General features: G+C 45.4%; 1 protein-coding gene across 3 annotated transcripts in view; it reads right to left on the bottom strand.

The window, feature by feature from the left end:
- The window catches only part of LOC126556583 (uncharacterized), a 78,728-nt gene that overhangs the window by 15,142 nt on the left and 42,359 nt on the right, over nucleotides 1–21,227 (bottom strand). For all 3 annotated transcript variants that reach the window (XM_050211910.1, XM_050211912.1, XM_050211911.1), the window contains 9 exons: nucleotides 20,158–20,208; nucleotides 16,808–17,179; nucleotides 16,466–16,593; nucleotides 13,114–13,341; nucleotides 12,641–13,044; nucleotides 12,404–12,550; nucleotides 4,485–4,961; nucleotides 4,315–4,377; nucleotides 90–1,191 (listed from right to left, as the gene is read on the bottom strand). In XM_050211910.1, the coding sequence (XP_050067867.1) occupies nucleotides 90–1,191; nucleotides 4,315–4,377; nucleotides 4,485–4,961; nucleotides 12,404–12,550; nucleotides 12,641–13,044; nucleotides 13,114–13,341; nucleotides 16,466–16,593; nucleotides 16,808–17,179; nucleotides 20,158–20,208 (2,972 nt within the window). The remainder of the gene's footprint in view (nucleotides 1–89; nucleotides 1,192–4,314; nucleotides 4,378–4,484; nucleotides 4,962–12,403; nucleotides 12,551–12,640; nucleotides 13,045–13,113; nucleotides 13,342–16,465; nucleotides 16,594–16,807; nucleotides 17,180–20,157; nucleotides 20,209–21,227) is intronic.

Below are 21,227 nucleotides of genomic sequence, written 5' to 3'. Positions count from 1 at the left end.
CAAATGCTTCAACCGTTCGTGAGTCTTGATCACCGATTCAAGGATGAAAAAAGGGATGTCACTTTTAGTGGCGGATGTTGGATACTTACCCTTCGTTGGAGAACTGACGCCCGAAGCTACCGTCCATGGTGTTGGACCGCTTGAGCGGTTCGTGGGCCGGATATCCGTTGGCCGCTGGGGCCGCACCCTGCGTGGTGACCGTTTTCACCGTGTGATGCTGCTGATACGTCCACCGGCCATCACCACCGTTACTGTTGTTGTTGATGGTGTCGCTGACCATGATACCGCCCGTGCCCCCACCCGGCGACTGATCGCCGATCGTGTACTTTTCACTGAGCACTTTTTCGCGCCGTTCGCGCAACATTTCCTCGAACTCGTTGCGCGGCAGGGTGGCCGTTTTCCGGCCGGCCGTTGGCGTCCCGAGCGCCTTCCGCACCATCGACGGGCTCGACAGGCCCGACTGCATCTTGATCATGGTGGCGGCCGGCGGATGCTGCGGTGCACCGCTGGCCGGTATGTTGCCGTACGTGAACGGGCGCGAGTCTTCCCGCGCGTGGTACGGTATCTGGCCGCCGCTTCCGCCACCGAGCAGATCGTCGTCGTCGTCCGAGGTAAACCGTTCCGATGCTCCCGTGGTCGACCGTGCCGGTCGAGGATACGCAAGCGACTGATGCTGATGGCGCTGCACGCTCATGATGAGCTCGCGCTCCGCTGGCGTCAGATTATTGTTATTTATATTTTGCAGGTCGCGTTCGCGAATCGTGCCGCCCGATGCGTACGCACTCAGCAGTGGCGTTTCGCGACCGCTCTCGCTTGGGGGTGGCGTGAGTGTTGTCGTCGTGCTGGACGTTTCGTACATCAGGAGCTCGCGCTCTTTCGCGGCGGCTGATGCTGCTGCTGCAGATGGTGAGTAGTCACTCACCGTTAAGGGCGTACGTGAGCGGTTGTCCTCGCGCGCTGCTGTTACCGGCGGCAGCTGGGCCGAATGCGAGCGCTTGATCGTGTCGGTGTTGGTATTGACGAAGTGATCGTTGGGATTCTGGTGATGATGATGGTGATGATGATGATGCTGCTGCTGCTGCTGGGGTTGGTGATGGTCTGTTTGGTCTGCTTTTTGGCCAACGTCCGGAATGCCCTGCACAGTAAGCATCATATCGGACAGCAGGTCGTCCAGCTCCCGATGACGATCATCTGGAAAATTGACGCAATAAAAATAAACAGCGTAAGTGGGAGAAATGTCAGTCAAAGACTTCAAATGAGAAGTTCTTAGGAATCTGTTGACTCAAATGATTCGGAATTAGACTTCAAAGACATTCTCGTAGTAGAGTTTTGTGTGAACGAAATATGCCTTTTTTCGCTTTTTATCACGCAACCTATCGCCTGCCGGATTTTTTTTTTTTTTCATAACGTAATATCTTTCTTTGCAGATACAAGAATGCTGCAAAAACAACTAACACACTTCAGCAATTTCGATACAATTCCTCCACCCCCATACCCATATCCCAACTATAAACTCTGCACACCGATATATAGTTTTTGCCGTCAGAAATTCAAATTGAAGTTGACAGGTTAATTGGACGGTCGGTTACATGGGGGAGCACCTAGCAATGCGCGGGAGCCACTAGTTATTTTTTGTAGTGACAATAATCCGGCACGTAACGTGTGGGCAGCCGATGGAAAATGAGACACCATTTGCTCTGCCTCACTCGCAATTTCAAATATCTCCATTGCACAGAGCCGCCGAAAGCAGGGTGACTCCAAAGGCTTACGAAACCGGAGTACGGTATCGGAATCAGGTCCTGCGTCACCTAAAAGGGCGCACTGTATGAGCAGCCACTTTTCGCACAACCACCACGGAGCACGGGATGTGATCACCAAAATGTGAATCTAAACGATACGAAAAGCGCAGTGTCAACCGTAAACGCGCCTGCGAAAGGGTGCAATCTACGGGACAGGTCGCAGTCGAGACGCCCCAAAAATGGGTGAAAAAAAAATGGAAAAATCAAGTAGAGCTGTGAACACACCATTTCGATGGCAATACCCATTTACACCGCAAAGCTAGCGAAAACCCGGGTTGGTGGCGGTGGAGCGCTTTCGAAACACGGTACATGTAATTAAAAATCGTGAAATTATTCCAAATATGTGGCTGCGAGTGGCGTGCACGAAACGGGACGAAAACATCACCATCCCATCCTGGTGGTTCACATAATCGATGTGAAGCCAGTCAGAGTTACGGTGCACGAAGAAATAGAAAATTGTATCTTGCTAAAACGACACCCGGATCTCGTGGCGTGCTGCAAAAAGGTGAGAAACTATGCGCGAGAAAACTCCCCAAGCCGCGCGTGTGTGTTGATTCGCTCGTCAAAACTTCATTCCAGTGGTGCCGCCGATGTGCACGCAGCAGGATGAATTAATTTATGCATTCTGTCCAAGCGATCCTTAAACGGGGCTCAAGCTTTATGGATGTGCGGCTGGCAGCCTTGAGGATTATGGTGGCAGGCGATGAAAAGCGATGATTAGTTGCAGTTATGATTAGTATCAGTTGTACTCTAGGTGTAGTATCAGTTCTGTAGACTCAGGAAAAATGATTTTTGAGGTTAAATTTTGGAAGAATTTCGTTTGATGAACTTCAGCTATTACTGAGAATTCTTAAGATCGTTGGCCTGGATCAACTACAAGGCTCAAGCCCTTGGTAGAAATATGTCTTTAGAGTAAGCTTATATCTGGCCGGTACGATCTAATCGGCTGGTCGTTAAGTCAAAACTGAAGTACTCAGTAAAAAAATGGTCCAGATAAAAGAGACCCAACACCCTACGATTTATTAGGCATCGTTAAGTTTAAAATTGCAAAATGATAATAACGTCAACGCCATTTTAGAACTCCCGACAGAAAAAACTAAACCTTATTTCTTCAAAATTTAATAATTCATGAAACTGGGGACCATGCCCTCTACGTAAAGTTGCAGAAAAGTATGATTTATGTTATATCGCACTAAGGTACTGATAGAAAAAGTACGCTAAATATCACCAACAGTCTGGTATGTGTAGTTCGATGTGGCAGCAGTCAAACGGTGAACCCTTTTCTAATAGAGATTTCACTTTCTTCCACTTCCATCCAGATATAGATTGCGTCCCTTTTGCACCGTTCACGAATGCATCCACCAATATCACTCAATCTGGCCGTACCCTCTACCGCACCGAGGACAGTCTCATGAGGGACAATGCGCTTCACAAAGGTGTTTATCGGGTGGCAATGATCGACACCCGGACACATACCCACACACACACACACACAAACCAAACCAACAACCGAACAAGGTACACCCGTACGTCCGAAACGTATGCAAAAGAAAAGTGGTGAGGAAAAAATGAAAGCCCTGGGATCCGAACCGGTACCACCAAACAACGGTATGGGAGAACAAGGGGGCGACCGGGCGTGCGAGTAAGAGAGCCCGTACCGTACACATTCCATTCCATTTGGCAAAAATGTGCCCAGGTCCACCGGACCACCATTTCCAAGAATCGATGAAAATCACCACGCGGAAATAGGTGACATCTTTTTTCCGAGCGCGCAGCATGGAATGGAAATAAGGACAAGAAGGCAGGACTGTAAGGCAGCAACCGTTCCCGCCTGTGTCGAAACTGTATCGGCACAGTTAATCTGTAAAAGGTGTGCTGACTTCTTTCACTCCCGATGCCCGTTCCATCATGCGTTCCACCCAACGAAGCATTGGCGCGAGATTGATTTCTCTTATCGAATTGGCCCGGCAGCCGAGCGGCAGCGAGCGAGATGGATCCACGATCATGGAAAGGTAGTTACATAAATGGACGTGCGAGATCATCGATCGGTTTGCAGTGTTTGCCAAAGGTGCATTTGATTGTGTGGCCTCCCGGTGAGAATACGAGTGTAGCTTGTGACGAGTACCACCGCGGTGGTACTAGACAAGCTCCCATAAACGGACAACACACGGGAAGGATACATCCTGCACACGCTTGGACGCTGCTGGTGCCTGAAAGTCTTTCACCGCTCATGCACTCAGCGTAGCCCAAGCGCATACTGTTCCCTTCCGTAGTGTCTTTCGCGTGGGGAACACACTCTCTTTTCAATGCCGGAAAATGGAAGCTTGACTTTGGTGTGGAGCTTGCGGTAGCGTACCCTACGATAACCACATTCAGGCGTCCTTTTACGGTGCGGACCAGCTTTCAGGCCGTCACTACACCCTCTCCCCCACTACCTACTGGAATCTCCCAACCCCAGGCAGAAGAGCACGGAGCAACGCAGCTGGCTGGCGGAAAGTATGCACGGTGCACCTACCTTGCGGACTAGCTTGCGGACTCGGAAAACTTGACGGCGAAACGCTCGATCCCTGTATGCGACCTGAATTGCCCGAAATGTCCGAAAACGATACAGAGAAAAGAAGACAGAAGAACGATGTGTATGTCAGTACGCCGCATGAGCATGTCGAACGAGCGATCGAAACTTACGATTAACTGGGCCACTGCTCGAGATGCCCGAGTCCATGGACACCGTCAGCGGACTGCGCACCGACTCGCGCCCATCAACCTGCGTAGCGGAAGGCCGAACCTTGCCACCAGCATCAGGCGCACCCGGACTTTGATACGAGCTGTAGCTGCTGTTCGCACTGGTGGACACGGCCCGTACGCTGTTCGCCGTACTCTTGCTCTCGTTCCCGAACGCGGGACTTGCCGGTGGCGGTGGTGCCACGGCGAACGGTACGGGCGTACTGCGGGGCGTTCCGTTGTGACTGAGATAGATCGAGTTCGGTGTCTTCGAACGTTCCGGCACGGGTGGTGGACCGGTGCCGTTCAGCAGTGGCGCTTTGCCGTTGCTAAACTCGGCCGGCGGTGAGATGAGATGCGGTGCGGTCGGAGACTTTGGGCTCTTCAGTATGGTCGCGTACAGTGATCCATCCAGCGGACCCTGCGTATGGCCGGACTCATCTGGTGAATATAGAACGAAGGCGAAAATGTTTTTTTCACTACACGCTTGTCAGATTGTTTCGGGAAAAGCACGCATACACAAATATAAACACACACACACACACACACACACACACACACACACACACACACACACACACACATATATACAGAGAAAGAGAGAAAACACGCGCTAAATCTATGTTAATTGAAAGCTCTGCGGTGGCTTAAACGAGAAGGAACCTGCCAGCGGAACCCACCGACGAACACTGACCCGACGAACGCCGACACCGAGCGACGACCATCGTACACCATTCCAGGGAAACACGAGCCCACAGATGGCCACAGATCAAACACATAACAAGCATCATTATTGTTATACCCGGCGACCTTCTGGTGCGTGTGCGTTTTTCCCTCCACGGATTCGAAATCGGTCCTACTTCCAAATTTGGTCTACACGGAGATCTTGATTACCTTCCTCCCTTGTGCGGCTGGGTGGTGACGGTGGTGCGAGCGAGAATCAAGGGTTGGAGGACGCTAGTGAGGAACGCAGCACAAGCTGAGAAGAGTAGGGCGAGCGCAAGAGGAGCCAAAGCAACAACAAAAAACATAAGTCAAAGTGTGGGATAGCATTGCCAACAGTCCGAGTCAAGTAGTAGTAGCTGGGAGGATCGCAAAGAGAAAACTGTCCGGACATTACGAACATCACACGCTTTTGAGACGATACGTAGTGCGGATTATGATCGGCGCCGGAGAGTTATAGTATATTTAAATAGAGTACTCGGGATCTGAGATGAGATCGCACTTCGCCGGTAATCAGAGACGAGCGTGACAAGACAAATACGGGTACTGTTGTTCCTGTTCCAATTCCTGACACATTCAGCATAAAGAGAACCTCGAACCAAAAAATTTAACCTTCCCAAAAACGAGTTTAAGGTTGGAGGAGCTTCTCTCTGGGTAAAAGAAACATGGGATGGCGCATAACTAAAACACACAAACACGCAAAAATCAAATCAAGTGTCAACAGCAGGCATCTCAGTTGTTGCCGCACCGTTGTCGGTACGCATCCCGACGAAAGTGGACATAATTGAGAATGATTAAGTCGATTATCGATGACAGAAAAGGAATAAAAGCTAGCAAGTTGTGAAGCTTTAGGAGAAGAGAGATTGCAGACAGCCCCTTTAAATCGTCGTTCGAGACTTTCGTTTGATGTGTGCGACATTCAAAAACACCAAGCACGATCGATGCAAAAGCTCATCAAAGCCGTACTTGAGGTTGAAGAACAGTATCAGCTTACGATCGTCTTGAAACGTCAAAACATTCTGTACGTCTGTACGGCGCACTTGATGCGATTCCACTCGAACATGGATCGTCTTGGGAGGCCTTCGCTTATGAAACTGTCGATCCGAGCGTGTGTTGGGACGCCATTTTATCGGCAAGAATCGATTCTTTTGAGATTGAGTCTGTCAAGCGATTGATTAATTACGGAACGGATCGTTCTAATTACACCTTTTAACATGGCATGGCGGATGATTTATAGCGCTGTTGACTGCTGTTGATGCATTTCTTCTTTACGCGGTACTAATAATGAAACTTTTGCGTTATTAAAGGCGTGGAATGGTAAGCTCGCTGTATCGAAACAGGTGCTCTTGTGAGATAGGCAAAACAGAGTGCAAATAATGTAAGCGAAACGATATTATTAAGCGGAGTATTTGGTTTTTTCTTCCAAATTTTCTCCATTGGACGCGGGACAGTGCGTACAAGTTTGCTGCAGCAGAAGGGACCGTGCGAATGCAGTGATGGTAATTAAGCATCCAAGCGAGCAATATATTAATCAATTTACCTTGTTTGGACCAACCTAGGACGATATTGTGATGAAGTTTTGTCGCAACGCGAAACACACGCACACGAAATATCAGGTAAAAGACGGTACGAGTTTAGGTCGAGCCCACCAACGATGTTCGCCGTGCCAGTTGATCGTTCCACCGTTACGGATACAGGGCCGGAACAGCAGCGAGAGGCAGAAAATTTAAGTTAGAAAATTTTGATCGAAATTTTGTGCGTTCTTGTGGAAATGCGTTGCGAAAAGGAATCATCCACTTCCCGGTGGGTTGATGGGAATTTATAGTTGATTTTAACTTATTAGAAGCGCCTATTAAGATTTGATTATTTGAATTTCAAAATGCAATCACTTGACGTGAGAGACTTGAGGATACAGACGCACCGAGCTGAACCGTATAAACGCACAAATAAGACTCTTTTAATGGAGCAAAGTGTGATCATCTGAGAGGTAGTTTTTCACTAGTTGTCACTAGAGTCAGCCCTCCTACCCTTTTACCGAACCATTAAAGCCACCAAACGTGTCCGAGATGTTCGTTTGCAGATTGGTCAGAGGGACACGAGCCTTTAAACTCCTGCCTCTCTCGCTATGAGCCTGCTGGTGGGTTAAGATCAGCAAAACGAACGGTGCTTGCATGTTTGCGCGAATTGTCACCTGGTGTCTGGTGCGACCTTTTCCGATTCGGAGTCAGCCCCAATCAGTGCACCAGGGATTCGTGCAAAGTACACACACACAAACACACGCTCTCTTTCTTGTACTCTTGACACCATCGTGGTCGGTGGATATCTTGGACGGAATATCTTGGGCGACAACTTCCAACGTGCGGCCAAGCAGGCTAACAGACGCGTGGTGCGACTTTTACACGGCGCACTAGTACACGGCGCGTAGGTGTGACTGGACTTTCGCCTGAGCTACCACAGCGCACCCAACTTCCAGTGATTCGGAGTGCACAGTGGTTCGCATGGTTCTGCGGTACCGAAATAGAATACCTTCTTCCTACGAGGGTTTTGTTGGTGCCTTTCAATAAACGGATTGAACCAGGCTGTACAACTCTTTGAAACATTTATTTGCGTTTAAGCAGTATTGAAAGTGTTAAAGGCAGATTGTAAGCGAAAGGTAGCCAAAATTGGATTCAAAAACAGCTTAAACCATTCCCTCTACATGAGCTCTACGGAGTGTGGAATGTATCCGCAAATTATTCAACCATTGCACATTGCTCAACAATAACAAATCACATCCTGGCGTAATAACAAGCGAACCTTTTGTTCATACTGTTATTTATAGAATATTGATCCGTGCGTCGACCATTAAAGCCGGCCAAATGTTCCACACATGGTACAATATGGATGCCTAATGAAATCATCAGTCCACGCAATGGCTAATATTAACTCTAAGTAGATATTCTTTTTTTTAATTTGGTTACCTTTTTCTTGAGAAAATTATTAAATTTCTAGGCTTAGCTTATCCACTCTCAAGAATTGGTTTCCTTACAGCGAAGCGCTAGCTAAAAATTTATCGTGATAACCAACTGTTTTCCCGAATCGACAAGTGGTTTGACGTCACAACCTCACAACACGGAAAGTGTTCGTGTTGTCGCAACATAAAATTTTGATTCTGTCCCTATTCCGGCTACTGAAAATAGACACTCACGCAGCATAAACGATTCCTATTGCTGCTTCTACCTCACCGTGTTGCTCTGTTGAGCAGGGCGAGATTTCACTTCAAAGTTCACCAAATCAATGACCAACAACATTTACTGACCTTTACACTAGGCACGAAAAATGTGTATGATCGATAAGAATCTTTACAGTTATCTTAAAAAAAGGGTGTGAATAGAACACTTACACCGTAGCATTTTATCGTCGTTCACCACAAATGGCACTCACGCTCCCTTTTACTGTGCTACACTTTACCGATCGAAAAGCAACCCCACCGTCCACGAATGAATCACTACCATTGGTTTGCACTCCTGCGTTATCGATAGCAAAACGGTGCTCCGTTTTCACTTAACCAGACATTTCAGAAAACCCGTTCGTATAAAACAACTGATGACACATTTGGATAGTCCCCTTGTCACACACGCAACGAGACTGGCTGTCTGTGGCATTATCTACACCGGCTTCCTTCACGTTACCGTCACATTCACAACGATCGCACCACGTTAGACCATTTTGCCCATTGTACACCGTATCGTATACCCCCGCTAAGGCAGACCGGGAGCGGATGACACACTTTCGAATGATACAAGCCGTACCGCAACCAGAACGCGACTAGGGAGCTACTCCCGAAAGAAGAATTGTGCAGCAACGCAGCGAACACCGGCTGCGAGTGTCAGCTGTGTGCGCACACACTAGACGAGCGGGAGTTTTCCTCATGCGCACGATCATGCCGGCCTCTGGATTGCGTACAAAGCGCATCATCGGTTCGGGCACGAAAATGGGAGAGTCAACGCACGAGTTTTCCCTAACGCATGGCGTTGCGTGTGCCGTGGGGTTTTGTGTTTACAAGGCGAAGCATGTGTGCGCTAGCCTTCCTGATTGTTCCTGCCTTATGTAGTAGTTGTGTGTGTAAACATTGGGGGTGAACAGATTAGAAAATCTTAAGTCGGTATGTAGATTATTTAAAGTGTATTAATTCGCATAAGGATCTATGCGAAATTGTATTACAAACATCTGCGCCTAAAGGTATGCAATTTCATATTTTAGTACAGAGATTCAGATAATCATCATTTTCAAATGAACGTGACGCTGAAAATCAATTTAGCTTAATCGTGGAAAAGTTTAAAAGCCATCTTTAGCTAATCAGAATCAAACCCGGCCTTACAAAACTTAACTGTTTGTTTTGTAAAGCATGAAAATAATAAACACCTGCTATGAATTATTAATAACACTAAACAACAGACAAGCAACGAACCGAACCAACACAAAGCGCCGGTGAAATGTGTTTGAAAACATCCACACAAGCCGCATTCTAAATCTAACCTATTTGGTGGGCGTTTCCAACGTTTATGATCGCAAAAAAAAACCATCAAAATCCATGATGCCTAACATCATCTTCCTTAGACCCGCTTGTATGTGGTGTACGGATCACGATGAAGCAATCGACAATTCGTTCTAATCTTGGCATTCGGGAGACGATGTAAAAGAGCAGAGGAGAAGCTTCGGGGCCAGTAACTGGAGCGTAACATAAATGTGGCGCGGAACTTCCAACGATGCACTGCTTCGCTGTTTATTTGTCTATATGCTTTACGGAATACCTTGTTGTGCATGAAATCGATGAAGAAATATGAATGTTTTTGCAAAATATTGCTTCGATACATTATAAAGCTGCCTTCTCGATGCAAGGTGTCCGCTTGCCTAACTGATGTTTACAGATACGATAAAACTAACCTATCGATAACCCGGAAATCGCGTGCAGAGAGAAAAGGGAAATAAGCTTTTATCGATTTCTAAGTCAAACTGATGGCATAGATAAAAGTCAACAAGAACCCACCGTAACGCATCGGGAGCCGCCACGTTCACCACACCCCTGCTGTGTTTTTTTACGTACTCCCAACAGTGCATGAAGGTTATGCTCGCTAAACGGTCCAAGGCCGTACGAGCGATAATCTTCTTCGCCATCATCATCATCATCACCATGGTCTACGCTACTGCTGTCGCCACACCTACACGATGCGATCATAAAACAATCAATCAATAAATTAACCTTTTTCGCGCACAAACACTAGCATTACCGCCGCAGTGTTAACCTTTCGCGCTATTTAGTGCTCCAATAAATCGATCGTAATCATCGGAACACCGCAACGCAAGCTGTTGTTTTTTTTTAAAGAGCAGCTTACTAAATTGTTGTTTGTGGTATGCATCCAATGCCTGGAGTATTGGAAAACTAGTCGCTGGTAGTGTGTTATTACCCATTTAAGCATAAAACTGCAGCGTCAAACGAAGAGAAATTACACTGCCTTCTGCTACTATAAGCTAATTCAACGCACCGTTGGGTCAATCTTTCATCTTTCGCTAGACACAACATACTAGTTACTTTAAAAATATATTCTGTTGTGATTATGATATGTCAACTACCGAAAAACTCTGCTACGCTGTGTAAATTTATGGCACAGAGAGTCTTAGACGGAAGAACCATTTCTACGATACGATCATAATCTGTAAACAAGCAAAACGCCTGCCATTAATGTCGCTCGGACTACTTTTCGGTTTGCGGTGACGGAAGCACACCCATCCAAACGCACTAGTTTTTTTGATCACATTGCAAACACCAGCTGTTTTAGGTGCCTACAAAGAAGTATCACGTAGAAAAGAGTTTATCAGACGCACACACGCACTAAACGAAATGGTTAAAGTATGTGGCGACGATTGATGAATCACCGTCAGGCCCGTACGTATCAGGAGCCGCACAGGAAGACGCGGACACCCAAAATAGCGCCCTTTTTCACGGGGTTTCTCGGACGAAGCATGGGTGAAACGTGATGGTTTTCGGGTGACAAAAATAACTCCCTTTTTGCGTACACCACTAATAAATCAAACGTTTGTTAAATAAATTAGAGTGAATTCATTGTGCGCACGCTTGTGTGTGTGTGTGTGTGTTTTTCAAACTTTTCTCCCCAAAAACGGTGGGCGTCTTAAACGATGATTTGCTGCATGACACAGTCAAAAGATCAGATTTCACTCTTTGCATCCATACCCTCGCAACACAATAAAACAACAATAATTGCTGTAATTGTATCGTGTCCATTCGGCGCTGTAAAGTGCTTAAAACAATGTCACCCACCGGATCAGATGTTGAACTCAGGTGAATCACACAATGCCGTTGAGATGGGACCGGCGCGGTTTTTTAAATGGTTGCGATCAAGCGATCTAATCGTACACTGATGGATGAAAGCTATTAATGTTGCCTTTGTTTATATGTTGTTTTCGTGAGCCAAACTGCTCTAGCTGCCAACCGGCTGTGGGAAGTTGACAGGACATCGGAGCGATGAAACAAATAGGATGTTTATTCTAGTAGCATTATGAAACAAGTGTTGGGTACTACGCAAATTGTTTTTGTGCTTTTTTATTGTGTGGGAGTAGTCAGATGTAAGCATCGTTTACTTGTACAAGAGATGAGAGAACTAAGCAAGGGTTGCAAATGTTAACACACTGTTCTAACTACATTGAGAATAAAAAAAAAGTAACAACATACTAACATACTAACAAAACTATATAAATTACGCAATATTATTATACACAATACATCAAATCCTTTTGCAACTAAGCGCTAATCAGTTAATCGAAACATTATTAGCACATAGTGTAGCGTTTTGTTTCGAACATGACGCCGGCATGAATGATTGTTGTAGCGTTTAAAAAACGATGTACGTATTTAAAAGCAATTAAAAGCAGCTGTTTGAAATGCAACGATTTATCTGTAAATATTTTGTTTGTAACAAATTGAAAAAATATGTTTCAAAACTGTATACGAGTAAACGAAGGGCTTTCCCTATTGCTACATCACACACTGTACAATTTATCCGCCGGAAAGTATGCAATGCGCATTGCATACACCAATGTCGACTTTTAGTACTACAAATCGTTCGAAGGGGGAAAAATATAAGCGAAAAACACACACTCACCCTCGTTAATCGTTTCCAGATGATCGCCATTCTCCGCGATCGGTTCTATCCTGACGAGTGGATCCTGGAAAACGAGAATCATGGGCCGTTCGTTTGGTACGGTGTCGAAACAGAACGTCATCGTATGTTCCGCCGAGAAGCGCTCATCTACAGAAAGAATGGTGAGTAGAAACGGTTACAGTTTTAATTCTCTTGCGTCCAAAAATTATCCTCCCTTAATCCTCCCCACCGGCTTACCTTCGCACGCCCAGTCTAGATCTCCCTTTTTGAATTGTACTTCCTTTTCGGTTATGGCACATGTGTGAAATTGCACGGACGCGATCAGCTCCTTCTCGTACGTCGCCTTGTTGTTATTTGGTATGATCTGGTAGCACCGCACCAGGATGTCACCGCGCAACCGTAGCGGGTGCTTTATCTCGTAGATAAAGTGCCGCGTCGTGATCGGTATGACGTAGATGTCGGACGTGAAAAGACACCGGACGCCTTCGAAAATTTTAATGAAGCTGCGCCACTCGCTGTTGACGGTTATGGCACGATAGTGCAAACATGGCGGAGATTCGACCCGTATCGCTTTCAGGAAGAAGGAGGACGAATTCAACTTGATCACACCCGACAGCAGTCCGGAGAAGTATTGAATGTATCTGTACCAGGGTAAGGAATGCGAATGGTTAGCTAATACTCTTCCGCGAATCCGCGCCAGTCATTGTTACCTTTTGTGGGAAGGAATGCGCAGAGGGTTGGCAAACGATTCGAGAAACTTTTGCATCGAGAAGATGTCCAAATCCAACCAGGTGGGTGTTTTGCGACCACTATCCGTGCTGCCACCGGGCGAAAGGGAATTCTTCGAGTGACCGCCAGCCTGCGGAATGTTCGAGCCGCAGATTTTTTGATACTGCAGGTAAGCGGCGATCGCCGTCCCGAGCCGATGTTTATCTTCCCTGTAAGGATGAGGTATCGAACAAAAGTGAAACACGTTAAAGAGTGTCCAACCTCTTAATGGTGGTTTGCTAATCCTATCGAATGAGTGGCGCTTTTTTCGACGTTAGACTTTTAAAGCGGGACACGAGAAAATGCAACTCATGCTATAACCGTGTCCATTGCTTTTTCGTACGAAGCAACAAAGTGCATCAAAGAGAACTGCAGAACTGCAGATCTGGGCGCGTTTCGGTGTGTTATAAATTTTGACACGTCAATTTGCGATACGTTTCGCTCCATCGATGTGTGCTGTGCAAAGAAGATTTCCGTTGGAAAGATCGTTATTAGGATAATTATTATTTACTGATAATGAAAGCACAGTGCGACGGCCATTCACGCGAAACGCATCATTAAGAAATCGATTTAGGCGTTCAGCTAAAGTTATCGGAAAACGGAATGCACCAAAAGGGGAGTTTAATAACTATCAACTTGCCGAATGACCCGACAGTGCTTGTTCGAGTTCCAAACACTCGCTGACAAGTGAAACCAAAACCATGAAAAACGGTTTCCTGTTGTGTTATTAAACGCAGCAGCATGGTTATGGGTGGAGAGAGTACTTGGGGTTTTTTTTGAATTTTTGCAACTTTAAGATAAGTGCAAATTAAAACGTTTCGCAACTCGTTGGGTGAGAATTGGATGCTCAAATTACACACTGCTTTCAACGTGGACAGTGAAGTTTAATGTGCGATTTCCTGTTCACATATCGTTTCACAGTTTTATCACACCGTTCAACTGGGTGTTATCTTTTTTGACATAAATTTTTTGGCTTAAGTTTCGGTATGCAATCTGGAGTTTAAAATCAATTTTAAAATATCGAAGGATTCATCTACTAAATAAAACAATTCAACATTGTGGCGATTGCATACATTCAGGCAACCTAAATTCAATTCACATGCAGGCAAGAAAGGGGGTTAATTAATTTGCAATATAATTAACAATCTGCATTTAAAAAAATTAAATTAATTTAATAATACCCCTCACGAGTTAAGCCAAACGCGGCCAAAACTCTATTATTATAGCATACGAAAAATTACAGCCCAAACACGTCTACCGTTAATCATAACTCACGTACACGTGAGTGTTTACTCTGCTGCCAAAAATACAATTCCACGCTGCACATTTCCTAACACAACTACACACACACATAACACCGAATCGTTTGAATATGATTATAAAAATCATACGCCCATTTCCGCCCCAAGTTTTACGGTCTTCGAGCCTTTTTCGCAACCGCAAGTAATGTTTCTTTTCGCCTCAAGGGCCGTACCAATCAAACACGCTGGGAAGGTTGGTTTTGTGCACCGACACTAGCTTATCACTTTTCCCGCTCCGGCAAACAGTTTACAAATGCATGCCGGGAAATTGATTGGTAGTGTAAAAATAACATCCCATCGAAAAGATTTTGCTTTAAAAAATCTATGCTCATGCATTATTTATGCCGCCACAAGATCGCAAACGGATTTTGCGAAAGTTTTGGCTGTACGCTGAGACATCATCCCACCGTTGCCGTTGCCGATCGATAAACATCGCACCGAAAGCGCCAGGTCGAGTGTGTTTTGCATGTTGCATACGTTTTCTCGGCGGTGGAAAACGGCGGCAGAAGAGACAATACACGCAGGGCCAACAAATTGCCGTGTTGTTTCTCGTTTTGTACCATCGCCGACGCGCTTGACGATCGGATGACCAGAAGCCATCCAAAGTTTCAAGCAAGAGAAAGAGTTTCTGTTGTTGGCGATGGAAGAGCGCAGGGGGCATTGATTGACCGGCCAGCCCCGCACAACCGATGTTAATATTCGGACACTGGCACGTTTTCCCGATTCGGAGATTTGATTGTTGTACACTGGCAAATACCATCATCATCATCATGATCGGCGGGACCCGCCGATCGTACGGAACGGTACGCACGAAGCGCCAGTCAGTGTTCGTGCGGCGGCATACCGATACGTCGCGGTATGGTTGACTTTTCGCGGACGGAGCAGGAAGAGCTAATGTTGCCAACGGGGCCCACAACAACAGCAACGAAAATAACAGTTGAAAGGAAACAGATGTAAGCCAATAAGCCGGCATAATGCACCGCTGCTGCTGCCGTTGCTGCTGCTGGGTGCATCGGGCGGTACAAGCACGCATAAATACGTTGGTGCCTTTAGTTGTGCGGCTTTTGAATTGGCAGTAAATATTCAAATATGACACTCCGGGGCCATTTTATGCTAATCGTTGTTCGTGGTGTTTGTTTGGCGTTTGGGTTTTGTAAATTTTTGCTTTACATTGTCCCGCCGTGTACTTCAGACTTATCGCTTGTCGAGTGGGTCCGTCACAGAAGTTTGTCCATCAAAATGCGCAGAGCTAAGAGCACGACAAAAGCCCGTTCTGTGTTTTGAAAACTTTTCTTTGACAAACTAATCAAAGCGACAATATTGAATTAACATTTTATTGTAATTTAACGAGCTTCTGAGATATGGAAATGTTGGTTCTAAACCTCTCAAGAATTAGCTTCATTCCATCTATTTTCATTGATAGATTATTAAAGGCAGTTGACCACCAGCTTCGGGCAAAAGCCTTGCTAAGCGGCTTTCAAATTAAATTCCGGTGGCTTGGGTAAGCATTACTCTTCCCCGACGGGGGGAAAACGGTTCTTGGCCTCATCCAGGAGGTTAAGCACTTTAGACAAGTCTAAGATGATAAGAAAAAAATAAATAGATAATATGATGGAAAGGGCATCCACGATCGGTCGTTCTGTTTGTAGAGAAAACACACCACACGCACCCAGGTTCGTGCGTTCTTTCATTTTCAATATTTTTTTTTTTTGCTTTCTCTCCGTCTCTCGATTGCTTCAGGTTGAAGGGTTCGAACCAGTCCACAGCAAACCGATCGACATTGCTCGCCATGGTGGTCCTTCTCAAGTGGACAACGTGAGGAACGGAACCCTTTCACGTCGTGCCGTCACGCAATCGCTTTCCCATCGAAGTTGACGCACACAGTACGTGAGTGTAGGATTACCATTCGATTACCTTTAAACTCTGCCGAACAACGGTCAGAAACGGCCAGGTAGAACTGCCCTTACCCAGCACAAACACACAGTTAGCTCACCTGTCCTGCAGTACGACGATCTTTTCCTTGCCGCTGCCCAGCCAGGAATCGATGTATTTGCACAGCTCGCACAGCTTCTCGAGCGTAATGTTGACGAGACGCGACTCCAGATCCAGTATCCGGTAGTTCTGGAAGTGAACAAGGGCATGAAAATTTAGAAGCGGCCCACAACGAGCACAAAGATGTTAGGCAGGGTGTTAGCTTCAGAATCAGACAAACTTTCGGAACGCAACCATACACAAGAAGCTTAAGCCTGCCGCTTCCTGTCAAGTGTCTTACAAACAGCGAGCGCGAAACGAAAGAACGTTAAGCTGGTGGCATTTAATTCAATTTACTGCTTACCTGCTTATGCTTCTGTTCCAGCATGCTGATGAGTTCGCGCTCGTGCTCGTCGGCCGGCAGCGAACCGTTGGAGGCGTGCGGTGACGATGATCCATTCTGAAGCCGCCGGGCCGGTAAGGTTGACGCGAGTATCCGCTCGGTGACGTAGTTGAGCCGCAGCGTTTGGGGTTCTTCCGCGATCCGTGTGACAGGATACGAGTGATGCTGATGTGGCGATTGATGCTGCTGTTGCTGCTGTGGCGGCCGGTTGTAGTACGGTTGAAGCGAATAATTGTGGTAGTGGTTGTTATTTACATGGTTCAGGTTGGTGGTTGGCCTAGGTTGTTGCTGTTGCTGCTGATGCTGCTGACCGTTGATCGCATGCAATGGTAGCTGAAAGGGGAGAGGATGTGCGAATAGAAGAACAAGGTCAGAGACAGTTGAAAATGCCGAAAACCTGTGGATGAGCGTGGCGCCCTAAAGTTTGGAACACAAAACGTTTTAGATAACGATCTTTATGCCCTTGAGGGCGCTCGTATTCCAGTCCAGCGTTGCTGTTGTTGAAGTCTGGCTAGAATAAGTGCTTTTAGCATCGGAACCCTATCTCCAAGATACAGATACCGTGACGCATCGTAATATTTTCCATTTTTATAGATTTATGACCCACTCCATCATCATCATCAGCTGCGGAGATTGGGTTTTTCCGATCGTACATCGAGATCTCACAGGCCCGTCGTAAAATGTCACGTATGCGAGCGACGCGAGTTTGAGAATCAGAAAGAACCCGAACCATATCTTCATCGAATGTCGGGGTTGAGCTATATCCGATCCGTATTCCGAAGTCGGTTCTTTTAAATGCCAATCATAGAAACTGTAGCCATATCGCTGGGTGCGTAAGACTGCTTTCCTAAATTGAGCATCCTGACCGATGCTCCATTAAAGAGAAACCAAACCACAGCCCTCAGTTAAAACGATTTGCTTGCGATTATAGATTTGTAGTACAGAAACTCGGAAGACAAGCTCGGACTAACGGATCATTATCCCAGTGTCTATGTTATGGTCGAAACCGAGCATGACCCCAAAATAATGATCGATTGTGCCTGGAGTGTTGTGTCTTCGAGTAGGACGACTAACGCACAACGATGAGCGTTGCCTTCCTCCACCGCGCCGCCTTCCAAAAGCGAAAGGAAGCGCTCCAAGGAAATTGAAACGCAATTTCGAACACAAAACGAAATTGAGGCGAATTTATTTGATCAAACAAAATTGCCCACATCCTGCCGCTACCTCAAATTTGAAACTCGTCTTGGGAAGGGTGGCACGGATTGGTTTGGAAGAGGAGTAGTCTCGGTGGACCCTTCTACGGGTACGCATCACCGCTTAAGTGACCGGCTTATGACTGCTGATTCGCCAGCCAGCAAATCGTTCGATTGTGAATTGCAATGTATGATAAATGAGACGTATGATGTATGGCTACTTTAGCCGGTAGTTTGCGGAACAGTGCGCTAATGAGCTCGATTGTTTGTGCGAGCAGAGGTCCAGAAATTTTTGGAACCCGCCAAACACCAAGATTATTAGCCCCAGAAAGAGGTTCTCTTTAGAAGGGTATTTGGGGCCTCGACACGACGTCTCGTAACGTGCTGGTGGGACGATTGGATAACATTTACATTTTACGATACTTTGTTAACCTCCATCATTCTTCCAGACCATCAAAAAGTATTCGCTTTTTTTTTCGAGGAAGCATTTCGCGACCTTCTCCTTCCCGGGTACTTGCTGGAACTATTTCATTACCATAATTTATAGCGTAATGTGTGAAACACGGTTACAGGGCGTCATAAACGTGCACAAAAAGGAAGGTTCGGCTGCTACTGCTTCTTGGCATGCTGTTTTAAGCACATCTGTACAACAGGTAACAAGCGTCCAGAGCATTCACGAGGTACCATAATATTATAACTTTATTACTGCTTGTTATCTAACCCTAATGGGAGTTTTTGTTTCGGTACTACAAAACATTTCTCTTCATTTCCAAATGAAAAGGAAGAAATTATTCAAAAAGTGACAGACACAACATTCAGCCCTGTCTCGTGTACACAAGAATAATTTGGACGACCATGTTCGAGGTCAACGTCAGCAAGCACCTTGACATGTTTTCTCTTTGCAATTGTCCACCGCGTTTGTCCTCCGCGCCAGGGAGACGACAGAAGGTTGCATTTTGCAGTACGTTAAGAAAGTGAAATCTCAGGCCAAACGTGATCAGCATCCCGTAACAGCGTGAGGGAAAAAGACGGCACCGAAATGTGGTGCATCAGCATTAGTGGCACGAGTTGTTTGTGCTACGTACGGGTTGTGTCATGCGGAATTGTGCATGTAAATGACATGATGAAGGTACGTGATCGCCCAACCGTGTTTCCATTTTATTCCGGACAATCGGAGAGCAGTTGTTGTATGGTTAACGAAAGATAGAGATTTTGCGTAGATCCTCGAGGAAGTTGCACAAAGACAATCAGAAAATTTATTTAAAAAAAATCGTTGCTAAATCATAACATCCAACAGTTTGAATGCTGCTGCTTCTGGACTTATCTCACTGAAAAGAAAAGCTCTTTTGATGTCCTCAAGCATTCTAATGACATTTTACAGTTTTTCCAAGCTAAAGATGTGACGTTCAAATAACATAATAAGTAAAGTGCAGTTTGAACATATATGTTCAAATTTAGTTTTAGTCGTGTGATCTCCATAAGGCAAAATTGACTACATTTGCCATTTCTGTAAAATTTATTTGACCAAAGGCGGCAAGTCATTATAGGTTGCCCTTACTTCTGGCCAAACAAAGTTGTCTAGAATCTAAAGATAGAAGAAAATGATACAAAATAAAAGAGAAACCCGCGCTCAACCCGCAAATTAATAGATTTTACCCTTTGCAACCCCATACTAGAATGTTATGTCTGCCTGTACTCTCACAGCTCCAACATAGTCTACTGAAATTCAGCTTAATGGCAGTAGTTTAAAACTATACGAATCACATTGTCTCCGAATGGACATAGACGTCGCGGTAAGACGTGTGAAACTAATAGCACCTCGATTTAGAACGATCTGCTGGCACATTAACGCCATGCGTGCGCGCCATGATGATGTCGTTAGGAGGGAACAGCTCTCTTGCTAGAAACTTTGAAATTAAATATTACACCAAATGATGATCTGTATTTAATTACAGCTTAAGACTTGTGCTCGTAAAGAAGCAAACCTAACTATCTAGCTGTGTGAAAAATACGCTGAGCTTTGATGTTTGAGGTGCAGAGTTGTTAAGAGTAATCAAAACATGAGGTCGTAAAACAAATCGCTTCCATAAAATTCCCCATACACCGGCTACTACTTACTGAATTGTACTTGTTGATTGCCTGCTGCTGTTCCTCTTCGCGGCCATTTTTCTGCAAATAAAGAGTAGCAAAAAGAAGCGATATTAATCCTTTATGTCACCGTCTCGCTTGTCACCGGACAGGTGGTGCGTATGATGCAATCAAGCGGATCATCCTGCACAAATTGATTAGAAATTATGTCAACCTGTTTCGTTCTCTCTTCGCTTATGCACCTCCATATTTACACTTATCTCCGCGGCTACGATCGTTTCGCATGGAAGATGGTAGAAAAGCAGCTATATAATACAACCCAGCGATTACGACTGATCGCGTCGTAAATGGTACGGAAGAAAAGAAAGAGAGAGAGAGAGAGAGAGAGAGAGAGAGAGAGAGAGAGAGAGAGAGAAATCTCGCTAATGAAGCTAAGGCGCACGGTTAATAATACGAAATAAAGTTGCAATTGCAATAGTGGATCGAATCGAGAAACTGGCAAAATAAGCATACGCAAGCGGAAACGCAAATCGCGAATGAAACGGAATTTGCGTGACAAATTGTAACTTTTAATCGTCTTCGTCTTGAAGGTGTATTTTATGCAACAAAGAATTGACACGATGGAGAGAAGAAAATGAAAGAAAACTTGCAATTTATACAATGAAAGAAGGCAGTAAATATGCAATTTTATATTGTGCCTTTTAATACAAACGAAAAAGATTCATTTAAATGCTACCTAAAACCGTTTAAAATGCGACTTCTGCATGCAGAAGAATGTTTTCGGCTCTTTGATCGTGCGTTTTAGTAAGATTTGCAGTTCATTATAAAGCTTCAATCCTGCCGAGAATTCTGTGATTGTTTGTGGAAAAATATGTCCGGAACGCGCGTTTTTCAAATCGAAAAAATAGTTCTTTTACCCATTCAGCATTCGTGATTCACGCATGTAATTAACGGTAATGAATGTCTTACTTAGTGGTTATGCTTCTTTCATGCTTTGCTTGTAGGCTTGTACTCGTTTGCCTAAAAAAAGAATTATTTCGCTTCTTTTCAGCAGCATTCTCTCTGCATGCTGTGCGATCTTAACGATAGTTGCTGCAAAT

Source organism: Anopheles maculipalpis, chromosome 2RL (genome assembly GCF_943734695.1).
Source record: "Anopheles maculipalpis chromosome 2RL, idAnoMacuDA_375_x, whole genome shotgun sequence".
In the NCBI taxonomy this organism is placed as follows: Eukaryota; Metazoa; Arthropoda; class Insecta; order Diptera; family Culicidae; genus Anopheles; species Anopheles maculipalpis.
The sequence above is the reverse complement of the archived record's forward strand: the minus strand, read 5'-3'. Positions and strand labels throughout refer to the sequence as shown.